Source organism: Protopterus annectens, chromosome 13.part0 (assembly GCF_019279795.1).
Source record: "Protopterus annectens isolate FY-2018-M chromosome 13.part0, PAN1.0, whole genome shotgun sequence".
In the NCBI taxonomy this organism is placed as follows: domain Eukaryota; kingdom Metazoa; phylum Chordata; order Ceratodontiformes; family Protopteridae; genus Protopterus; species Protopterus annectens.
In genome coordinates, this window is record NC_056747.1 from 117,454,023 (window position 1) to 117,474,725 (window position 20,703).

At 38.9% G+C, this 20,703-nt stretch overlaps 1 protein-coding gene across 1 annotated transcript in view; it reads right to left on the bottom strand.

Annotated features, from left to right (window-relative positions):
* Positions 1–6,941: 6,941 nt before the first annotated feature.
* The window catches only part of LOC122817638 (serine/threonine-protein kinase NIM1-like), a 221,201-nt gene continuing 207,439 nt past the window's right edge, over positions 6,942–20,703 (bottom strand). Inside the window, exon 4 of the mRNA XM_044090692.1 lies at positions 6,942–7,856. Coding sequence (XP_043946627.1) covers positions 7,128–7,856 — 729 coding nt within the window. The 3' untranslated portion in view covers positions 6,942–7,127. The remainder of the gene's footprint in view (positions 7,857–20,703) is intronic.

The window sequence follows — 20,703 nt, forward strand, 5'->3', positions numbered from 1 at the left end:
TATATTGGCACTGGTATCTCCTTTATTTGGTCATATTTGTACTTGTTATGGAGTAACCTGAGTGTGTGGGTTATGTGGCGGATCCTGGCACTTGAAAGGCAGCTGACAGTAACCTTCTCCTTGTTTAGCCTGGTGAGTGGAACATCAGTGTGCCGGACTATAGAGTCACCCATGACTAGTGTGTTAGGTACGTTGTTTTGCCCTATGGGCTGTGGTTTATTGGTACACTGAGTCTGTGGGTTATATGTCATTTGGGTTGTGTTGGGGGTGGAGGTTGCTTGCGTTTCTGCTTTGGAGGTCTCTGTTGCTTGAGCAGATTATTGAGAGCCTCCACAAATGTTTTTGTGTTTGTGTGTGTGGATTTTGGTGGTGTAGGTTTAGTGGGACTATGTGATGAGTATGGTGTGGTGCAAGTGTTTACCTTCTCCTCTTGACTGTCAAGTTCAGTCTTGGTTAGAGAGAGCTTTACCTCCAGTTTGTCTAGATAAGTGCATCTCTCACAGGTTGTGGTGTTGGGTGGTAGGAGGAGATGGTTGTCTGTGTACATGAGGCAATTGCTACATTGCCCCAAGATGCCCAGATTCATCAGATAGACAGGAGAGAATACTGTGAGCTGACCCTTGGACATGCCTGAATAAAAAACTATTTTCCTCTAGACAAGTGAGGAAAGTGAGTATAAGAGCTGTTTTTCTCTAAGCAAGTGAGGAAAGTAAGTACAAATAATGTTTTCCTGTAGGTAAAGAGGAAGGTTGAGTGCTGTAGTAATTTGTAGTGTAATTTAGTGGTAACAAGTTCTGAACAAGTGCTGAGCATGAATAAGCAAATTCAAGTGCTAAAACCAAGAATCTGTACCTGGACCTTGTGGTAGAGAGGCTACCTAGTGCTTTTCATGCTTGAGTTACCTCTTAATATGATTTTGAAGGTGCTAAATACTCATCAAACTAGACCACATAAGCAGTTCACTGGTGGCAGCAATAATTTAAAGGAAAAGAAACCACATTTTATAATTACATTTTTCAGTAGCAAAACTAAATTAGTTGTGAGGTATATTTTTGCAATATCACTAAGTGTACAGATGTTTATTGTGTCTTTGATAATATGCTTACATTTTTGTGTTATTCTGTTCTTCATTTTTGTTATTCTTATTTTTAATAAACTTGCTTTTCATTTTGTTTGTGTTTTTTTTTTTTTTTGCTGACCATCAACTGCCACCGGCTCTTCTCACTGTTCACTGAGTATAGCTTCTCCTGGGAGCCACCATTTCCACGTCCAGGGCTGGTAAGGAAATACAGGACATTGGTGCATAATCATAGTGCTCTAACCCACTACCCCACAGCAGCCTTCTGCACTCCACTATGGATGTCTCAGGAGATGTGGTCAAGCTGCCACTCGTGTAACATTGCAACCAAGTGACACACTTTGCACCACAGAGCTTGCCAGGATCTTCATGCTGCTATTGCATTCAGCCAGGTTGCCTTTCCCCTCCATGGATGGATAGCCATTCACTCCCATCCTGTCCCCACCCTATCTCTCTAATGTTTGTGCTGGTAATCGAACATGAGTTGCAGTCAGGGCTTCATCCCTCTGTGCCAAAGGGCTGTTTTTTTTCACTTGCATTTCTGAGTACTATTCCACAAGCCTACTGAATGTAGATGGAGTTATGTGCTATTCGATATGCAGATGTTAATTTAATTATGTGCCCACATTTTTGGCTGGAGTTGCGTACTTTTCAGCAACTGTTGTACCTATTTTTTGTTATCTGCAGGTTCAAGGGTATGGTGATAAATAATACATTTCCACCATTTCTTAATTTATTGACCAAGTGTACCCCTCAAGAATACTTCAGTCCACACCAGTTCTGGCATAGAGGCATAAAGGCCTGACTGCAGCCTAATAACCTGGGTTTGATTAGAGTCTCAGGCAATGGATGAGTAGGTATACAGAGGGGGAGAACATGATAAGGCTATACCCACTCTCCTCTCTCCAGGGGCAGGGATGGGTGCATGTGTCTGGGCACACTTTCCATGATAAAATTCCCAGTGGAGACAAGGAATTGCACAGAGGTACCCTCGCGGGGGGGGGGTGTCAATGAGAAGTGTAGGTGTACCTTACAAAGGTGTATTACACATCTTCTCCCTAGTTCTTATGAGCTTGTGTGAGGAGTGTAGTGCTTTAACAGCAACAGTATGAGACACATCACTGCACCCTGAGTGGGATGACAGCTCAGCTCCACTGCCCAACCCACACTCTCCTCTATAAAGGTACCAGACCAGCAAAAAGAGTGGGTTAGGTGGGTAATTGCATGATCATCACCTCCCCTACCACACAGAGGCACTAGTGAAATGGAGAACAAATGTGTCAGTTGGACAGAAGAGGGAAGCAATGGTCTGCCAGGGATCAGAGTAAGACGCCACCACCACTGGGATTTGACCATGACTGTTAAACAAAAACAAAACAAAACAAAAGACTTTGCTCCAAATGCAGCTCCTCAGTGCAAATGAGTTTTACTCTGCTGGAACTCCAAGTTATTATAAGTAAATAAATACGTGTGCAAACATATATGCATACATACATGTGTACATATTTAGTTCTAATATGTAGATAGCAGCAAACAAAAAAACAGGACGGGGAATGTTAATCTTACAAAAAATTACCAGCACTTTAAAAGGAAAAGAAAAGAGTAATTTTGGTTTAAGTAGTTAAGCATTCATCAGTGTCTTTTTCTATAGCCTGAAATATTATAGGTTGCATTTATATGCTGACAATTGTTTTTCCTCAAAAGTAAGAAATGTGAAATGAAAGTACTGAGGCTACACATTCAGTCTGGACTGTTTGCCTCTAATATCACCTGTTGGTTATGGCACCAGGTTGTAAAGCTAGAAATCTGTGTATGAATCTTAGTTCCACTTGTTTCTATTTTTCCTTGACAAGGCACTTTATTTCATGACTTCACTGAGTCTTGTACTGAAAAAGGGACTGCAGCAGTTCCTAGCTGGTTAATAAACCTAAACAAAATAAGAGAATGAAGCTCTGTACACATATTATCCACTACCCAACTACCTATTACCCAAATACCATCGACTTACACACATTAACTTCAACAATCCAAACATAAGGAGGCTAAAATATCTAACCAACTTCTCCTGCAAGCCATCATTTGAACTAAAAACACCAAACTTCAGCGATGGTGACATCCACCCTAACCCAGGACCAACTAATAACTCCACTGACATAACTTATAATAGCTCATACTCTATCCCCCCAATACTAACCACTGTTTCTAATGCCTTACTTATTGGACATCTCAATATCCGCAGTATTAACAATAAGATCGCCCATCTCCATGCCCTCCTTGATACTCACTCCTTTGACATTTTCTGTCTCACTGAAACTTGGCTGAAACCTGGTACTAAAGAAAATGCAATACTTCCCCCTGGATATAACATATTGAGAATGGACCACATAAAACGTAAGGGTGGAGGAGTAGTACTTCTGTTTAAAAATGGACTAAAAATCACCTCACAACCTTCCAACCCATTAAAAGATGATAAAGCTGAGATCCTTACCTCTAAACTACAACTAAACCCTAATAAATCAATCTATATCATCTGTATCTACCTACCTCCTGGCAATAACTACACTACAATTGAGAATATCCTAAGTTGGATATCTTCTTCCTACCCACAAGAAACAATCATTTTAGGAGACTTTAATTGTGATTGGTCCTCTATCAATACAAATAATCCTTCATCTCATATTAATCTTCATGGCTTTACTCAGATAATCAATAATCCCACAAGAATCAATAAACCCAATAACAAAGAAAGTATTTTAGATTGGATTCTTATTAACAAACAGCAACAAACATATACAATAGGAACTTTGCCTGATGATGTAAGTGATCATTCCTTAACTTATATCATAAGACAAAAGAGTGACATTAATTACACCCCTACCTACAGGGTCTCACGTAGCAAGAAACACTTCAACCCATTATTATTCCAAAATGAACTAAAAGCCTGTAACTGGAATCTTCTAAAAATCCTAACCCTTGAAGATGCTATCGCATATTTCAATACCAAATTCCTATCAATCCTTGACCAACATGCTCCAAAACGATCTATCAGAGTTAAATCTAAACCTGCCCCCTGGCTGTCCAAAGAGACAAGACAAAAAATACTACTTAGGAATAAATCTTGGGCTAAATGGAGAAATACAAAAACTACTTCAGACCAACAAGCCTTTAGACAGTTAAGAAATAGCACTAAAAAAGCTGTTTTCATAGATAAAAAGAACTATTACTGTAAACTACAGCAAACTCATCATAACAACCCCAAAAGGTTCTGGTCAACCTTAAATTCGCTCCTACACCCAGGCCACTCTAGTACACCTTCACCTTCAGGGGCCGAAAAGAATACCTCACATCAAACTGCCAATGCCTTTAACTCCTTTTTCACAGACACCATTAATTCACTAGCGAGTCAACTCACAATAGACAAATCTAACCTCCCACCTGTACATCTGCTAATCTCCCTATATTCCAACTACAACCCATCTCTACTTCCTACATCCTAAAACTCATCCAAAAACTCAAACCTTGTACCCCATCTGCAGATCAGTTACCATCTGAATACCTTCAAAAAGCAGCTGAAGCAGTTGCTTATCCCATATCCCTCCTTATAAACAGAACCATCAATGAAGGAACCATCCCTGCTATCTGGAAAATTTCCCACATAATCCCTTTACATAAAGGAGGTAGCTCAAATGACTATTCTAACTACAGGCCTATAGCACTCTTATCACCCTTAGCAAAAATTATGGAGAAATGTATTCATCATCAGCTAATGCACCACTTGACTCAATATAACTTACTAGCCAATTGCCAACATGGCTTTAGGCCATTTCATAGCACTACAACAGCTCTCCTATCTTTTACCGAGTGTATCAATAGAAACCGCAATAATAGTATTCTGTCATCAGCACTCTTTATATACCTGTCAAAAGCCTTTGACATGGTAAACCACAATATGCTCATAAAAACCCTTGAATCTCTCTCTCTAGATACCAAAGCTATTCAATGGTTCACTTCCTACCTTAATAACAGGCAGTTCTCTGGGATAATACACTTTCATCCCTTCCGCCAGTCTCTCTTGGAGTCCCACAGGGTTCCATCCTAGGACCTCTCCTCTTCTCTTTATTCATAAATGACTTACATGTAGCAATACCTCAAGCTACATGTATTCAATATGCAGATGACTCAACACTCATATGCTCTGCTAACATCTCCTCTGAACTACATACCCTAACACAGAATGTATTTAGCACAGTTGAGGCATGGTTCTTGAAATGCTGCCTCCTTTTGAATGCCAATAAAACCAAACTCCTGCTCTTCAGGCCTAATATTAAGTCCCCCCTCATAGACTTCTCTATTACTTCCAACAATGGCACACATATAGCCCCTGACTCTACCAATAAGCTGTTAGGTATTATAACTGACAATAACCTCACTTTTGATAATCACATTAATAACACTATTAAAACCGTAAATAGAAAACTCGGCTCCTTATATAGAATTAAAACCTTTTTAACTCCACAGGCCAAAATTACACTCGCTCACTCTCATCTTATTTCCACTCTTCTTTATGCTTCATCCATATACACTAACCTAAAGAAAAATAACCTCACTAAACTAGCAAATGCATACAATAGCATTGCTAGATTTGCCACCGGAAACCCATTTAGAACTCACCACTGTCAGAATCTACAACAACTAGACTGGCTAGAACTAAAAAATATGCTATTACTCTCCCAACTTACCTTTGTTCATAGGATATTTTACCAACCAAAAAATACCCCTATACTTTCTGACCTTATTTCTCCCTATTCTAACCAAAATTCATTACGCTCCTCTAATAAACTTCTTGTGAAGTTAACTAAGTCCAATAACATAGCAGGTGACTCACTATTCTCCAACACCATAGGTAAATACTGGAATCTTCTACCTACCACTCTAACTTCTACTTCGTCACCCTTCCTCTTTAAACAAAAGCTCAAACAATATCTAAAAACACTCTGGCTATGCCCATGCATCAATCCTGACTAATCTTATGATTCTACTAATTACTCTTTTCTTAATCACCCTCTCTTACCTCTTTCTACTCACTCTCCTTGAGTAGACTATCTCTAAAACACCCTTGTTAATTAGCCTCTGATATGAATTAATATAGAACTCTCTATGGCTTATACTTAATCAATTATACTCTTCATGAATGTTTTACTAAAGTATAACTCCCCTATCTTGTACTGTAAATAAAATTAGAGTAAGTGTCCTTCCCAGTATATATTTTCAACTAGTATAATCTAGATTAAACCTTATTTCTGTTTGTATTTTACTAACTACTAACTTTCCTTATGTAAATGACTTGTTTGTATTAACTTCAATGTGGAGCTTTTCTCCCCGGGCCTCTGCTGAAAATGGAAATGTATCCAGTTGGACTAGCCCGGTAAACAAATGTAAAATAAAATAAAATAAATAAATGGTAAATGAAAAGTGCATCATCTGGATGCTTCTGTCTTTGTGGTGTTTTGATGAATATACAGTACACTTCCCATATCTGTCAGCATAGTACAGATAGTCAAGGATTTGAGCTGTTAATTAGTATGGTCTTGTAAAGCAGGGTTTGACACCCTCATCCTGCTGAATATGTCTAAACAGATTCAAGTTCTTTGGTCACCTGTTAAAACAAATATGTACCTTACTTAACAAGAGTTTACCTGGCTAAACAAAAAGTACTGGAATATATACAGCATGAAAAAAGGGTGATATGTTTTATTTTATTAAATAAACGTAAAAAAATTCTCAAAATGTTCTTTTGAACTATTATGAAATAGTTATGTACATACATATATCAAAATATTTACTTTTTTATCAAGAGATCAGATCTGAAAATATATTCCTTAGAACATGTACATGTGAAAAATCATCATTAATGATTTTTTACAGCGTATGCATATTTTTTTCTTTAACAGAAATAGTTTACTTCAACACAATATTAATAAATCACCGTCTGGAATTAGACAAACAAGAAAATGCCACTTAAATATGAACATGAGTGAAAAAGTCATCTTTATAGTATTGTACATGCAACAGAAACCTGCTTTTTATGCTTTCCTTGTCCTCTTTGCTGATCACAGATTCTTGTATTTGTGATTCCTTCTGTAAAATACCTCTTTATCACACGGCCCAGTAGAATTCTGTAGGTTCCTGTAATTGCACTCCTAGAATCCTGGCAAGGATTGTTCCTAATGTGCTCTTCTGTTATACCAAGATTAATTAGACTTTTTTTCACTTCGTTCTCCTGCTGGTTCATTGGTGCGGAATCTGCTAACCATGATGGAGTTAAACGGAAACCACTGTATGCATTAGGAAATTCAATACCCTTTAACCATGTACAGTTCATGATCTGTGTCAGAATACTTCGGTCAACTGGAACTATTCGCAGCATTCCTTGAATTAGTTTCTGGCAAGGCTCTGAGACATAGGAAGGGATGCTGTATGAACCCTGTAAGATGCAACACTTCAGTCTTCCAAATGTGTCTGCCTTGAAAGGCATAGTTGCAGTAATCATGAAGTAAAGCAGGATTCCTAAAGCCCAGACATCTACATACATTCCAATGTACTTTTCATTTCTAAAGAGCTCGGGGGCTGCATATGGTGGGGAGCCACAGAGGGTCTTCAAGGGTTCACTGGGGTAACAGAAGGTACTGAAACCAAAGTCACCCAGTTTAACACAGTACCTACTGCTGTAGAAGATATTTTCTGCTTTGATGTCTCGATGAACAATGTTGTTGTCATGCTATAAAACAAGATTTACATATTGTCAAAACATGTATTATACAAAAAAGCAACAAAGCCATGAATATAAAGTAAGGCTTAGGTAATGAAACAGTACAGTCACTCAATTTTCTTTAGACCTCAATACGTACAAATAATGCTCACAGGTATAAATGCTGGTTATATATAAACTATCATAATGTCACAGAATGTAGAGCCAGGAGTTGTTTTTACTGACACAATGTTAAATGTTCCTTTAATCAATAAAATACTCCTAAATATTGCTACAGGTGTCCAAATACCACAACAACTGCTGCAAAAGGCTAGTGGGAACCTTCTAAAATGAAAGCCAACTGTAGTGACTGTACAAGTGTTGATTAAAATGTGATTTTGTAACTATAATTAAGATACTTCATTTAATGACCATGTATAGTTCATGATCTGTGTCATTTGCTTAAATCAGTACATTATCTACAAGTTAATACATAGCTACTTGTAAGGATCATGTTTAGTCACAAAAAATTAAGAAAACAAAGCAAGTGTTTTTTCAGGGGGTAAGCCCCTCTGCACCTCCACACCCCCTGCTACTTAAATATATAAACTCTGAGATTGCATAACTGTGGGAAAAGGGAGAAAGTTACTTAATCCTGCTCTGTGCCAATCATGCACAAAACTGCTGCGAGTACAGTGATGTAAGGCGAATCAACCAAACAAATTGATGACTTCTGTTTCAAGAAATGCAAAGGTTCAAACCAATGCATCAGACACATATGTGAATATACAGGTTTATGGGTGCATGTGAGTGTGTGTGTGTGTGTGTGTGTGTGTGTGTGTGTGTGTGTGTGTGTGTGTGTGTGTGTGTAAAACCCATAAATCTTTTTTTAAAGTGCTTGTCCTGTTGAGGACTATGGTAGGGGTAACAACAAGACAAAAAATGCAGATCAGGCTTCCATAGCCCAATTAATTCAGTAACAGTTTCTTACTTAGTTTGCTGGTTCCTTATATTTCCAGGCAATCTGAGAGAGATATAATCCCTCCAACATACCATGGGTCTGCTCCAGGGTGTCCTCCCACTTGACCATACCTGGTACACCTTCATGATTTACAACCAGAGAGTATCCTCACAAACTGCGCAAAAAATTTCAAGTGACTCTTCACAACGTGAAGTACCAGTGTCTGAGGTATTCTCAGATTGCTGAACTCCTCAGTTTGCCATTGATATTCAGTCCATATGCCCTGCAAAGCAACCTCATTTCTAACGACTGCCTCCATAGTGACTTCCTTTCGGTCACTACACAAAGCTCATAATTATACAGGAGGACAGCAAAACAGACTGGTAAACTACAGCTTAATTCTCTGAGTTAGTTCTTGCTTTATCACCACAGTGCAGTACAGTACCTGCAGTACTGTTGCCACAGCAACCATCCTGTGGTGAATTGTCTAATCTCCCTGTACCTTTACTCCTTAAGAAGACCACAAACATACTTAACTCCTCTCACTAAGGAATCTGTTACTCCCTGTCCTGGAAAGAATGATCCACAGTGGTGGCTGGTGACTTCAAATCAAAGGGGGCTGCAGGAGACAGCTGAATGCGGTGGGGGCCAATGAAAAGGGGTGTGGTCACTAGAAAAGGGAGGGGTCATGCTATAATTGGACCAACCCTGACCACACATACCAATTTACATAAAATAAGTGCTCAGTCACTATTGCACATGCTGAATAGTCTGCCAACCAATACTAGACTAAAGTGCATTTCAGAGTTAATGAGGTATTTAGGTTCTGCTATAACACCTCTAAACAGTAAACAAGTGGTTGGTCTTGACTGCATGAAAATGTTATGACTGCACATGATGTAGTAAACATACACTGTACTGCATGACGTAATCTGCAGTACACCAAAGCTACAGTGCCATACATTTCATCCACAAACAGTCATCATATCAATTGCTGATCTAAAGTATCTGCTTTGACCCTGCCAGGTTTTAAACGAAAATAGCTAAGACTGCATTAATTTACTCTGTTGCAGAACAATAGTAGTCACAGGCTTGTATGACAGCTGACTTTACCCAAATACACATTAATTTTGCAAAGCCATAATTACAACAGTGAACAGCAAGGCCAGTCAACTCATTTCTGGAGCATTTCTCCCCGGGCCTCCGCTGAAAACAGGCTCTGTGGAACCTAGTCGGACTTTCCCGGTCAACATATGATAAATAAATAAATAAAAATAAATAAAAATTTCATTCACAAACATCCCCCATTGCCTAACTAAGGTAGCTGCTTTTTGCCTTGCCAGGATTAAAGTAGAAATAATAGTAACAGTTGGGTTACTTACTTGCATTACTTTTATTTTTCACAGCTTATGTGTGCCAGCCAAGTACACATTTTATTTTATTTATTTTACTTTTATTTACCCAGGTTTCTACAACTGGTTTTAGTCAGAAAAAAAAACGTTCCAACTTATGTCTGACTAAAACCAGTTGTAGAAACCCGGGTAAATAAAAATAAAATAAATAAAATAAAAACCAACCAGATACGTTCTGCATTTTACATGAACAGATATGAAATAACATACATTAAGAATTACTCATGCACTTGTTAATTATTTTACATTCCTCTGAAAGTTCAGACAGAAAAGTATTACAGTTTTGCAAAGCGTGAATTACAACAGTAAACAGCAAGGCCAGTTGTTTCACTCATTCCCACATAGGCCCAATCCCTACTGCCTACCTCACCCTCAACATTTGATTTGATTTTGCAAGGTTAAAAAAAAAAAAAAAAAGACAATAATGTCATTGATGTAAGTATTCTTTTTTCACATAAACAATACTTCAATCTTACTTCATTCAAATGCACATTACTCTGGCAAAGCAAGCCAAACCTCCAGCCATTCTATTGACACACAGGCATAGCCCCCATCCCAATTGCCTACTCAGTGAATCTACTTTGAGCCTGAAAGGTTTGAAATAATGACAATAGAAGACCACTGTTACATTACTGTATTTCTTTCACATCACATAGCCAAGAACTTGCAGGTGATCTTCAGTTCACTCATACACACTTTATTCAAGCAAGACTAGAGTTTGTTTCACTGACAAAACATTGACATGCCATCCTAATGTATCTTGACTGACCCTGAAAAAAGATATTAGGTTAAAAAAAACACGTCACCCACAAACAGTTCCCAGAACACAATGCGTATGTAGTATCTCTTTGACTCCTGCCAGGATATTATATAAAAAAGAAAGTCATCAACAGTCCCCAAAACACATTGCCTCCCTAGTATCTGGTTAATCCTGCCAGAATATTATATTAAAAAGTAAAAAAACAGAAAGTCATCAACTGCCCCCAAAACACATACACCACCTACTAGTATCTGGTTGACCATGCCAGGATATTGTTAGAAAAACATCACAAACAGCCCCCAAAACAGCCATCTCACTGCAGATTTGACTTTCTACTACTATCTGGCTGCCCTGCCAGACTCCAGGATGTCTGAAAGAAAATTTATACTCTGCACCATTTAAAAAGTACCTGATTGACCCTGTCAGGAAATAATTGAATACAGAATTTATCTGGCTGTCCCTGCCAGAAAAAAATAAAAAAAAATGCAGAAAGTATCTGGTTGGTCCTGCCAAAAAAACAAAAACACACAGAACTTAATTAATGATTTTTTTTTTGCTTGTATTTTGGAGGGGGTTAATTTAAAAATAGCCTTCCTTGCCAAGGAATCCTTGGCTTCTCTTACTTTTAACACTAATCCAATTGACGATATTTCAATGATCCACATTGTTTTCTTGCTCTCTCATCCCTCTCTTTCAGTTTCTCTCACTCTCTGCATTGCTAATTAACTATGTGTTAAAGCTTGGGAAGAGAATGGGAGCGTAACGGGAGTAAGCCATATCACATACTCAGATTACGTGACTTGGCTGCTGATTTAATAGACCAGTCAGCTTCTAATTTCCTGCATTTAAAACTGCAATGACTTCTGGGAATCTTCATTGATGCCTGCAGTCTTCCCAATCCAGACTGTTTTAAAAAACAGTCTGGGGACAAAAGGGGAACTCGAACAGGCATGCGTGCAGCTTCAAGTTCCACGTAACATCTCGTCTTCAGCGTTACACACTATTTTGCAGTTTGAACTGCTACTAGTATGTAAAAATCACTAATTAAACTTTTTTATTTTTTAAATGAGAAAAATTTGGGGGCTGCAGTCCAGCAGAACGATACTCACAAGCTACCCCTGGTGATCTAATTTATTCTGCAGGAGAACCATGACCTCTCATTTCATGGTACTGATTTTCCAACCACTTATTTTACACTCAACAGCAAATCACTCCAGTACATGGTAAATCACAGGTAAGTGATGTTAAGAGTAAAACTTCACTTGCAAACAACAACGACGCAGCCCTCATATTCCCAGACTGAATGCTGTCCATAGCTTGTCTGTGCTTGATATCCTTTACATACAAATTACAAAGAGAAGTGAAACAGCACAGAAACTTGGTGTTATCCAAACCCATCATGGTACATGTTTGACTTAACACTGAAAATATGTTGACAAGTCTTTCTCCTGAAATCCAGGAACTGAATGTTTTGCATCAGTGGTCCTGAGTCTCCTTACTGTTATAGCACCTCTCACAAGACATTTCAGGGTACAAAGTCATATGTCTTCTCCACATCTGTAAACTATAAGTAGACATCAATGACAAACTCCCATGGACCCCTCCAATATTGGTGAGAGTTCAGGGTTTGGATCTCTAGGGATCTGCCTAGAAATAATTTGGTCTTTAACCTTTATAGTACAAGATAGTTATCATTGCGCTGAAAGGTGTGGTAGGTGTAAAGCAGTACAGAGAAAGTGCATTTTGTACCCTTACACACACACACACACACACACACACACACACACACACACACACACACACACACACACGTATGTGCTCCTACTGCAGTAGGGCAATGATATTGTCGTTTGTTATTTAAACTCATGGAGTTGAGCAGAGCCACCTTGATGTGGTCTGCTGCTTGATTTGTTTCTTTTGTTAGGTTGGGAGATCCATCAGCTGGCCTTTGCTTAAAATTGTCACTAAACAGCAAAGACTTTAGCCAGCATGAGGAAGCCTTAGAACAAGAGGTGTAAGCCATTCCTTGCAAAGCAAGACAGATTGTTAAGCATCTCTTGCTATGCTGAGATATACTGTATTCCCATAGAATGGCACCAGCTATGCAGGCAACTCTTGAAGGCAGTCTTCTTTTCTCCTCTACTTTGGCACCATTTGAGGAGAAAGAAAGATTCTTATCAAAACAAGGGTCTTAACTGCATTCATGATCTGCACATAAAACTCTGTCATATCTCTCTTACGGTTTTACATGCCAGGCCGTTCACACTCAGGTGGACCACTAACATGTCATAGTCATATTGATTTGGCTTAAGGGTCTTTAGGGCCTTTGTTATGTTGGCGGTCTTGATTCCTGGAGGGCAACTCAGTGTTACCCTCTCTTTGTCCAGCTTTATGAGAGTTGATCCGCTGTTATACAACGACATTATTTAAGAAAATTAAGTATTTTTTCTTAAATAATGTCATTGTATAATAGCAATAAGGTTCTAAAGCTTTCTGCTGCTTGATTGAAGTGGGCCTCCTTTTCCCCACAGAAGTGATCCCTAGCCTCTGTAATCAGGCTGGTCACCATTCTGATTTTTAGAGAGTAACATAATAAGGTTCTAAAGCTTTCTGCTGCTTGATTGAGGTGGGCCTCCTTTTCCCCACAGAAGGGGCCCCTAGCCTCTATAATCAGGCTGGTTACAATTCTGTTACTTTAGCCAGGCTGCTATAGAGTTTTGTCCCTTTGGGGAATAAGAAAAAATAACTCAGTTTTAGGGTTCAAACTGCATAACCTCTCTTTGCTTCCATTCAGTGATCTAACCTGGAAGTTAGCTTTAGAAGGGGAGATTCCTACTTGAGGTCACCTTGCTTGGAGATTACCATCACTAATTTAATTTCCATCTCCATTGCCCATATTTCCTTCCTCATGATCCTATCTTATGGTTGGTTTCCTTAATCTATGATCTGAGATCTGTCAAATCCATTCCTTGCCAGAAGATTGATGCACCTGCCCAGTGAGGAACCATGAACTAGCGAAGTCCTGAGTACACTTTGTCTATATTCATAATTGTGTTCCACTCACCTAATTGAATGTGCACCCTTCTCAAAAAGCTGTCCATCTCTACACATATGAATTATTTACTTGGTAGGACATTCTAGGGTCATAGATGGAGATGAATGTGAACATATGGCCTTTAACCATCCCTTACATGCCATGTACTGACACTCTCTGTCTACTAGACTATATCTACATATAAATGGGATCCTCTGCATGGTAAAAGACAAGTCACTCTTCTTTTGCCTCCATTATAGGAGGAGAAAAACTATTTTAAATCCAGATTTTAACAACTTTTAAATGTTTCTTTGTATTTAAATGGGTCTCTTGAAGTAGCACAACTGGGGGGGGTACGTTTGCCTTTTGATATAAGCAAGGGCTTTTTACTCTCTTAATGAGCACATTAAGCTAATTAACTATCCATGAATATAAGGTATATCTCACATGTAGCTTTCTAAATTATAATATCCTTGTTGTTTGGGTTCCTACATATTAAAAGGAGAAGAATTGCTTGCCTCTGCTAGGATGTCAGATCAGTTTGTGATGTTTCATCACATTATGCTCTGTATTAGAAAAGTAAAAAAGTGTGCCCAAGTCAGTATATCTGTGACACAAGGCCCTTATTATAATTTATGAAATGCTTCCCACTCTCCATCTCCCTCAAACCTCTCACATTAAAAAAGAGGGGAGCTTTCCATTAGGGATCATTGCATGAATCCATTATTTATGTTTTAGAGGAACTGGGGTATTCCAGAGGTGCATAATAATTTTAAAAAAGATGAAAAAAGATGGAAAGGAGAGAAAGAGAAGATGTTATCAGGTTAGAGCATTTAATCCCTCTCATGAAGTGGTTGCAGTCCTTTTGGGTTAAAGGCTAATTTCTCACTTTCCCATTTTGTACATGGTGTGGGCTTGTCACATCAACAGTGGCCAAGTCATCTAGAGCCACTGCACACAACACCAGGTGGCTTTGTTTCATCCTTAATCAGAACAGTAAGAATGGCTCTAATTGCTTGGATTGTCTTTGTGGTTTAGATCCGGTTGTACATGCTGATTCATTCATACTTTCAGTAGGCTGCAGATAGGCAGTGTTCTGTGCCAATCCTTTCAGTCACTTCTGTGTCTCAGGTGGATTCAGTTAAGAGACAGTTTGGTCAGGTAGGATTAGTTTAAACACTAAAAAGTAAAGCAAATTACATTTTATTTTCAACTGACTGCAGATTTTGATGGCAGGAGAGGATGCTGCTCTCTACCTCCTAGTGGCGTCATAATAATAATTGTCCACTAATAACCTGGAGGAACCCCCTTTAATAACTATTACCTGATATAAGCTTTGCTGAATCTGCTCTTTCTAAGAGAAAGTTAACAAGCATGCCAGCACTGGTTGAGGTACAGCCTTCCTTGCCATGACTGGAATAAAGTCTTATGGGCTCTTTCTGACTGGATCTTCTGTCTGAGCATCTGAGTCCATTCATCTATTTTTATTCTTATTTAATGAAGACAGTCCCTTATTCATTTGTAATACAATTTAAAGGATAATATAAACTAAGAAAAATAAAATAAACAATTATTTATTTATTTACATTTGTTTACCAGGAAATTCCAACTGGACCCAGGTCCTTTTTCAGTGGAGGCCCGGGGAGAAAAGCTCCACAAAACAATAAATGAGCAGCAGAGTACATGATGAACACTTGAATAATTGTTGAAGGTAGTACTGCAAAACAACTAGCCATCAGGAACACAGAATTGTTGACAAAAGGATATGATTCTAATTGCTATTTAACTGAAATTAACCTAACTAAAAACATAACTAAAAAAAATTAACAAATCCTACCATAACCTTCACTATTTTACTAAAATACATCAGAAACTAACCTGATACTGCAAAAAGAAAAAAAGACTGAAAAGTGCCTCAGAACTACAGTACAAATCCATCCAGTTGACACTCAGTCCATAAAAACCTGTAAAGACTACCTAAAGGGACTCATTACAAACTTAAGCAATTAAAACAGTCTACTGAAGTCAATAGGAAACATTACTCAACTATTTTTAACAAAAAAAAATAATGGCTATAGAGAATAGGTGGGAATCTGTCTTGTATGATACATACGACATCTTCACTTAGATGTATGAAACAAGTTCCAGGACAAGTGACAAACAGCACAGGATATTTTGTGCAACAAACACCAGATTAGCAATGCACACACACACACACACACACACACACACACACACACACACACACACACACACACACACACACACACACACACACCCCTGCAAGACAGAAGCTGTCTCTTCCAGTTTCAAATTCTCTACAACAAAAATAATCATTCTCACACTCACTAAGAGACTGCAGATGTATTCCCACACTCTACTAATTAGATTCACTAACATTACTATCTTAGATAACTGGGAACTGTTCTTGGTCATCTTATCTTTATTTTTTTCCTCTTACACTATGAATATGAGCCATTTATAAATAAATTCTTAAGCCATATTCCTGAGATATTTAAGGAATAATCGACGACGTGGTGTGGTATAATGAAGAATTACCCATGGTTGGTGTGGTTTAATCACGAGGGTGAAGCCCGAGTACCAAGGACCCCTTCTGTGGGGAAAAGGAGGCCCACTTCAATCAAGCAGCAGAAAGCTTTAGAACCTTATTATGTTACTCTCTAAAAATCAGAATGGTAACCAGCCTGATTACAGAGGCTAGGGATCCCTTCTGTAGGGAAAAGGAGGCCCACCTCAATCAAGCAGCAGAAAGCTTTAGAACCTTACTGCTATTATACAATGATATTATTTAAGAAAAAAAATACTTACTTTTCTTAAATAATGTCATTGTATAATGGCAGATCAACTCTCATGAAGCTGGGTAAAGAGAGGGTAACACTGAATTGCCCTCCAGGAATCAAGACCGCCAACATAACAAAAGCCCTAAAGACCCTTAAGCCAAATCAACATGACTATGACATGTTAGTGGTCCACTTGAGTGTGAACGGACATTTATTATGCTACTCTCTAAAAATCAGAATGGTAACCAGCCTGATTACAGAGGCTAGGGACCCATTCTGTGGGGTAAAGGAGGCCCACCTCAATCAAGCAGCAGAAAGCTTTAGAACCTTATTATGTTACTCTCTAAAAATCAGAATAGAAGACTAGTATAGATAAAGATAAGTTCTCCCAATTTATAAATGGTCTGGACCTCCAAAAATTGACTGAGGCCCAATCTACTTACTTGCTGTCACCTGTGCAGTTCAGGCCGCAAACAATGGGAAGTGCCCAGGCTTGGATGGCTTACACATACAAATTTCTAAAAGTACTGGAATATTGTTTCTAACTAATTTTAATGCTTTAAGTAGTGTGGATCTTAAAGCATGATACCTAACTCTTGGAAATTAGCTTAATCTGAAGTGGAGGACTGGGGAACTGGGAACTTGTTAGTCAGTTACAGACAGACATCAGACAGGAGATGCCAGAACCTGCGTAAGTAAATTACATGGAGAAAATGGAGATGAGGAAGAAAAATAGAGCTGTAACAGGGAGGAGGATGGAAATATTAGTAAGAATTGGAAAGGTGCAGCTCAAGACTTAAGATGTAGATGTAGAGAAAGTAGGTAGAACAGCCTAGGAGATGGCAAATGTTTCAGCTGGCAAAGGGAAGGGACTGAATAGTAAATACATGACAGTAATACTGAAGGGGGGGAGAGAAATGAAGAAAAGAAGAAAGAGGAGGGGACAGTAATGGGCAATGCAGAAAGAAAGTGCAGGGGTAATGCTGGTCTGCTAGGCAGATTAGATAGAACTAACAGCAGCTGGAAAAAGACAGATTTAGAAGTGGTGCAGGTGGGAGGTTAGCTTAGAAGATGCAAACTAGAGAGACAGTACAGGAAGGCTAGGAAGGATGTCAGTAGGAATGGCATGTGAGAAGTGAGAGAGAAGAGAGCTTGTGGTCTGAGAATCGCTTAAGAGGAATGTCATGTGGCAGACTCGTTGGAATGAAGTGAGCAAGAGGCAGGCAAAACTATGCCGGTATTGAGATCATGCATTACAGGCCTGGAAATGCTTGTCATGAGTACTGAGGTTATGCATTACAGGCCTGGAAATGCTTGTCATCAGTACTGAGGTTATGCATTACAGGCCTGGAAATGCTTGTCATGAGTACTGAGGTTATGCATTACAGGCCTGGAAATGCTTGTCATGAGTACTGAGGTTATGCATTACAGGCCTGGAAATGCTTGTCATGAGTACTGAGGTTATGCGTTACAAGCCTGGAAATGCTTGTCATGAGTACTGAGGTTATGCATTACAGGCCTGGAAATGCTTGTCATCAGTACTGAGGTTAAGCATTACAGGCCTGGAAATACTTGTCATGAGTACTGAGGTTATGCGTTACAAGCCTGGAAATGCTTGTCATGAGTACTGAGGTTATGCGTTACAAGCCTGGAAATGCTTGTCATGAGTACTGAGGTTATGCATTACAGGCCTGGAAATGCTTGTCATGAGTACTGAGGTTATGCGTTACAAGCCTGGAAATGCTTGTCATGAGTACTGAGGTTATGCGTTACAAGCCTGGAAATGCTTGTCATGAGTACTGAGGTTATGCATTACAAGCCTGGATATGCTTGTCATGAGTACTGAGGTTATGCATTACAAGCCTGGATATGCTTGTCATGAGTACTGAGGTTATGCGTTACAAGCCTGGATATGCTTGTCATGAGTACTGAGGTTATGCGTTACAAGCCTGGAAATGCTTGCCATGAGTACTGAGATCATGCGTTACAAGCCTGGAAATGCTTGTAATGAGTACTGAGGTTATGTGTTACAAGTACGGATATGCTTGTCATGAATACTGAGGTTATGCATTACAAGCCTGGATATGCTTGTCTTGAATACTGAGGTTATGCGTTACAAGCCTGGAAATGCTTGTAATGAGTACTGAGGTTATGCATTACAAGTATGGATATGCTTGTCATGAGTACTGAGGTTATGCGTTACAAGCCTGGAAATGCTTGTAATGAGTACTGAGGTTATGCGTTACAAGCCTGGATATGCTTGTCATGAGTACTGAGGTTATGCGTTACAAGCCTGGATATGCTTGTCATGAGTACTGAGGTTATGCGTTACAAGCCCGGATATGCTTGTCATGAGTACTGAGGTTATGCGTTACAAGCCTGGATATGCTTGTCATGAGTACTGAGGTTATGCGTTACAAGTATGGATATGCTTGTCATGAGTACTGAGGTTATGCATTACAAGCCTGGATATGCTTGTCATGAGTACTGAGGTTATGCATTACAAGCCTGGATATGCTTGTCATGAATACTGAGGTTATGCGTTACAAGTATGGATATGCTTGTCATGAGTACTGAGGTTATGCATTACAAGCCTGGATATGCTTGTCATGAGTACTGAGGTTATGCATTACAAGCATGGATATGCTTGTCATGAGTACTGAGGTTATGCATTACAAGCCTGGATATGCTTGTCATGAGTACTGAGGTTATGTGTTACAAACATGGATATGCTTGTCATGAGTACTGAGGTTATGCATTACAAGCATGGATATGCTTGTCATGAGTACTGAGGTTATGCGTTACAAGCCTGGATATGCTTGTCATGAGTAGAAGGAGGTGCACCAGTGTCATGGTATGCCTGAGCATGAATGGGCACAGAGAAGGGCACAGGATGAGATCAGGACACGCCTTTTGGAACATACTTACACTGCTTACCTATAACACACTGAAGAAGGACAAGACCTCAAACTACAGTGACTAGCTTCAAAACTGGACTAATGAGAAGAGATGTGGAGCATACCTCTCAACTGTGCAGATTTTCACAGAATGTCCAGATTTTTTCCTCATATTTTTGGTCTGTTCTTCATAAAAATTATATTTTTGACAAATTACTGGGATGATCTAAAGATTAAAGTCACCGAATAATGGCAGGCATTTGAGTTTCAGACATCAGATCCTTCAGAAAATGCATGCTAACATAAATCATGTTATTCTAGCAACTGTCTAAGTTTATAAGAACAAAATTTAAAATGTCTCCCTATTTTGGGGCTTTTGCCCCCCCCCCACCATTATGTCAGGCTTTGTTCAGATTTCTTGCACTAAGAGGTTGAGAGGTATGCTGTGGAGTATTGGGTGATGGGGGGCCATTCCTAGAAGTGCACCATCAGAATTGTAAAGATTCTGGGAGAAGTACTTAAGAGATCTAACAGATCTCTTTAGTTGGTCACTCAAAAGTAGAAAGGTTCTAGAGGACTGAATGGAGGCCATAGAGGGCCTGCTTAATATGGAAGAGGCAAGATGACCTGACCTGAGAAACTACAGACCCAAAACCCTAACCTATTTAGTGAAGAAAGTCCTGGAGAAGACAGTTTCTGAGGATAACAACAAACTTCAATAAATTTACCACTATAGGTTTGTGAACAACAGGTCATATCAGTCTTTTTAACACCTTTATTGAATCATCAGTTAAGCACAAGCAATCATACATTTATATAATAGAAAACAAAACATATGAACATATTTCCAGTTACAAACATTATACATAAGAAATATTCTTTTGTGTAATTTTCATCTATCCAGCATTACATAAATTGATCAATTCCTGCCTTTCCTTAAACCTCACTCCTCCTCCAAAACATTGTGTGTATATTGTTCCCACAATTTCGATTTTTTTCTACGCAATTTGCT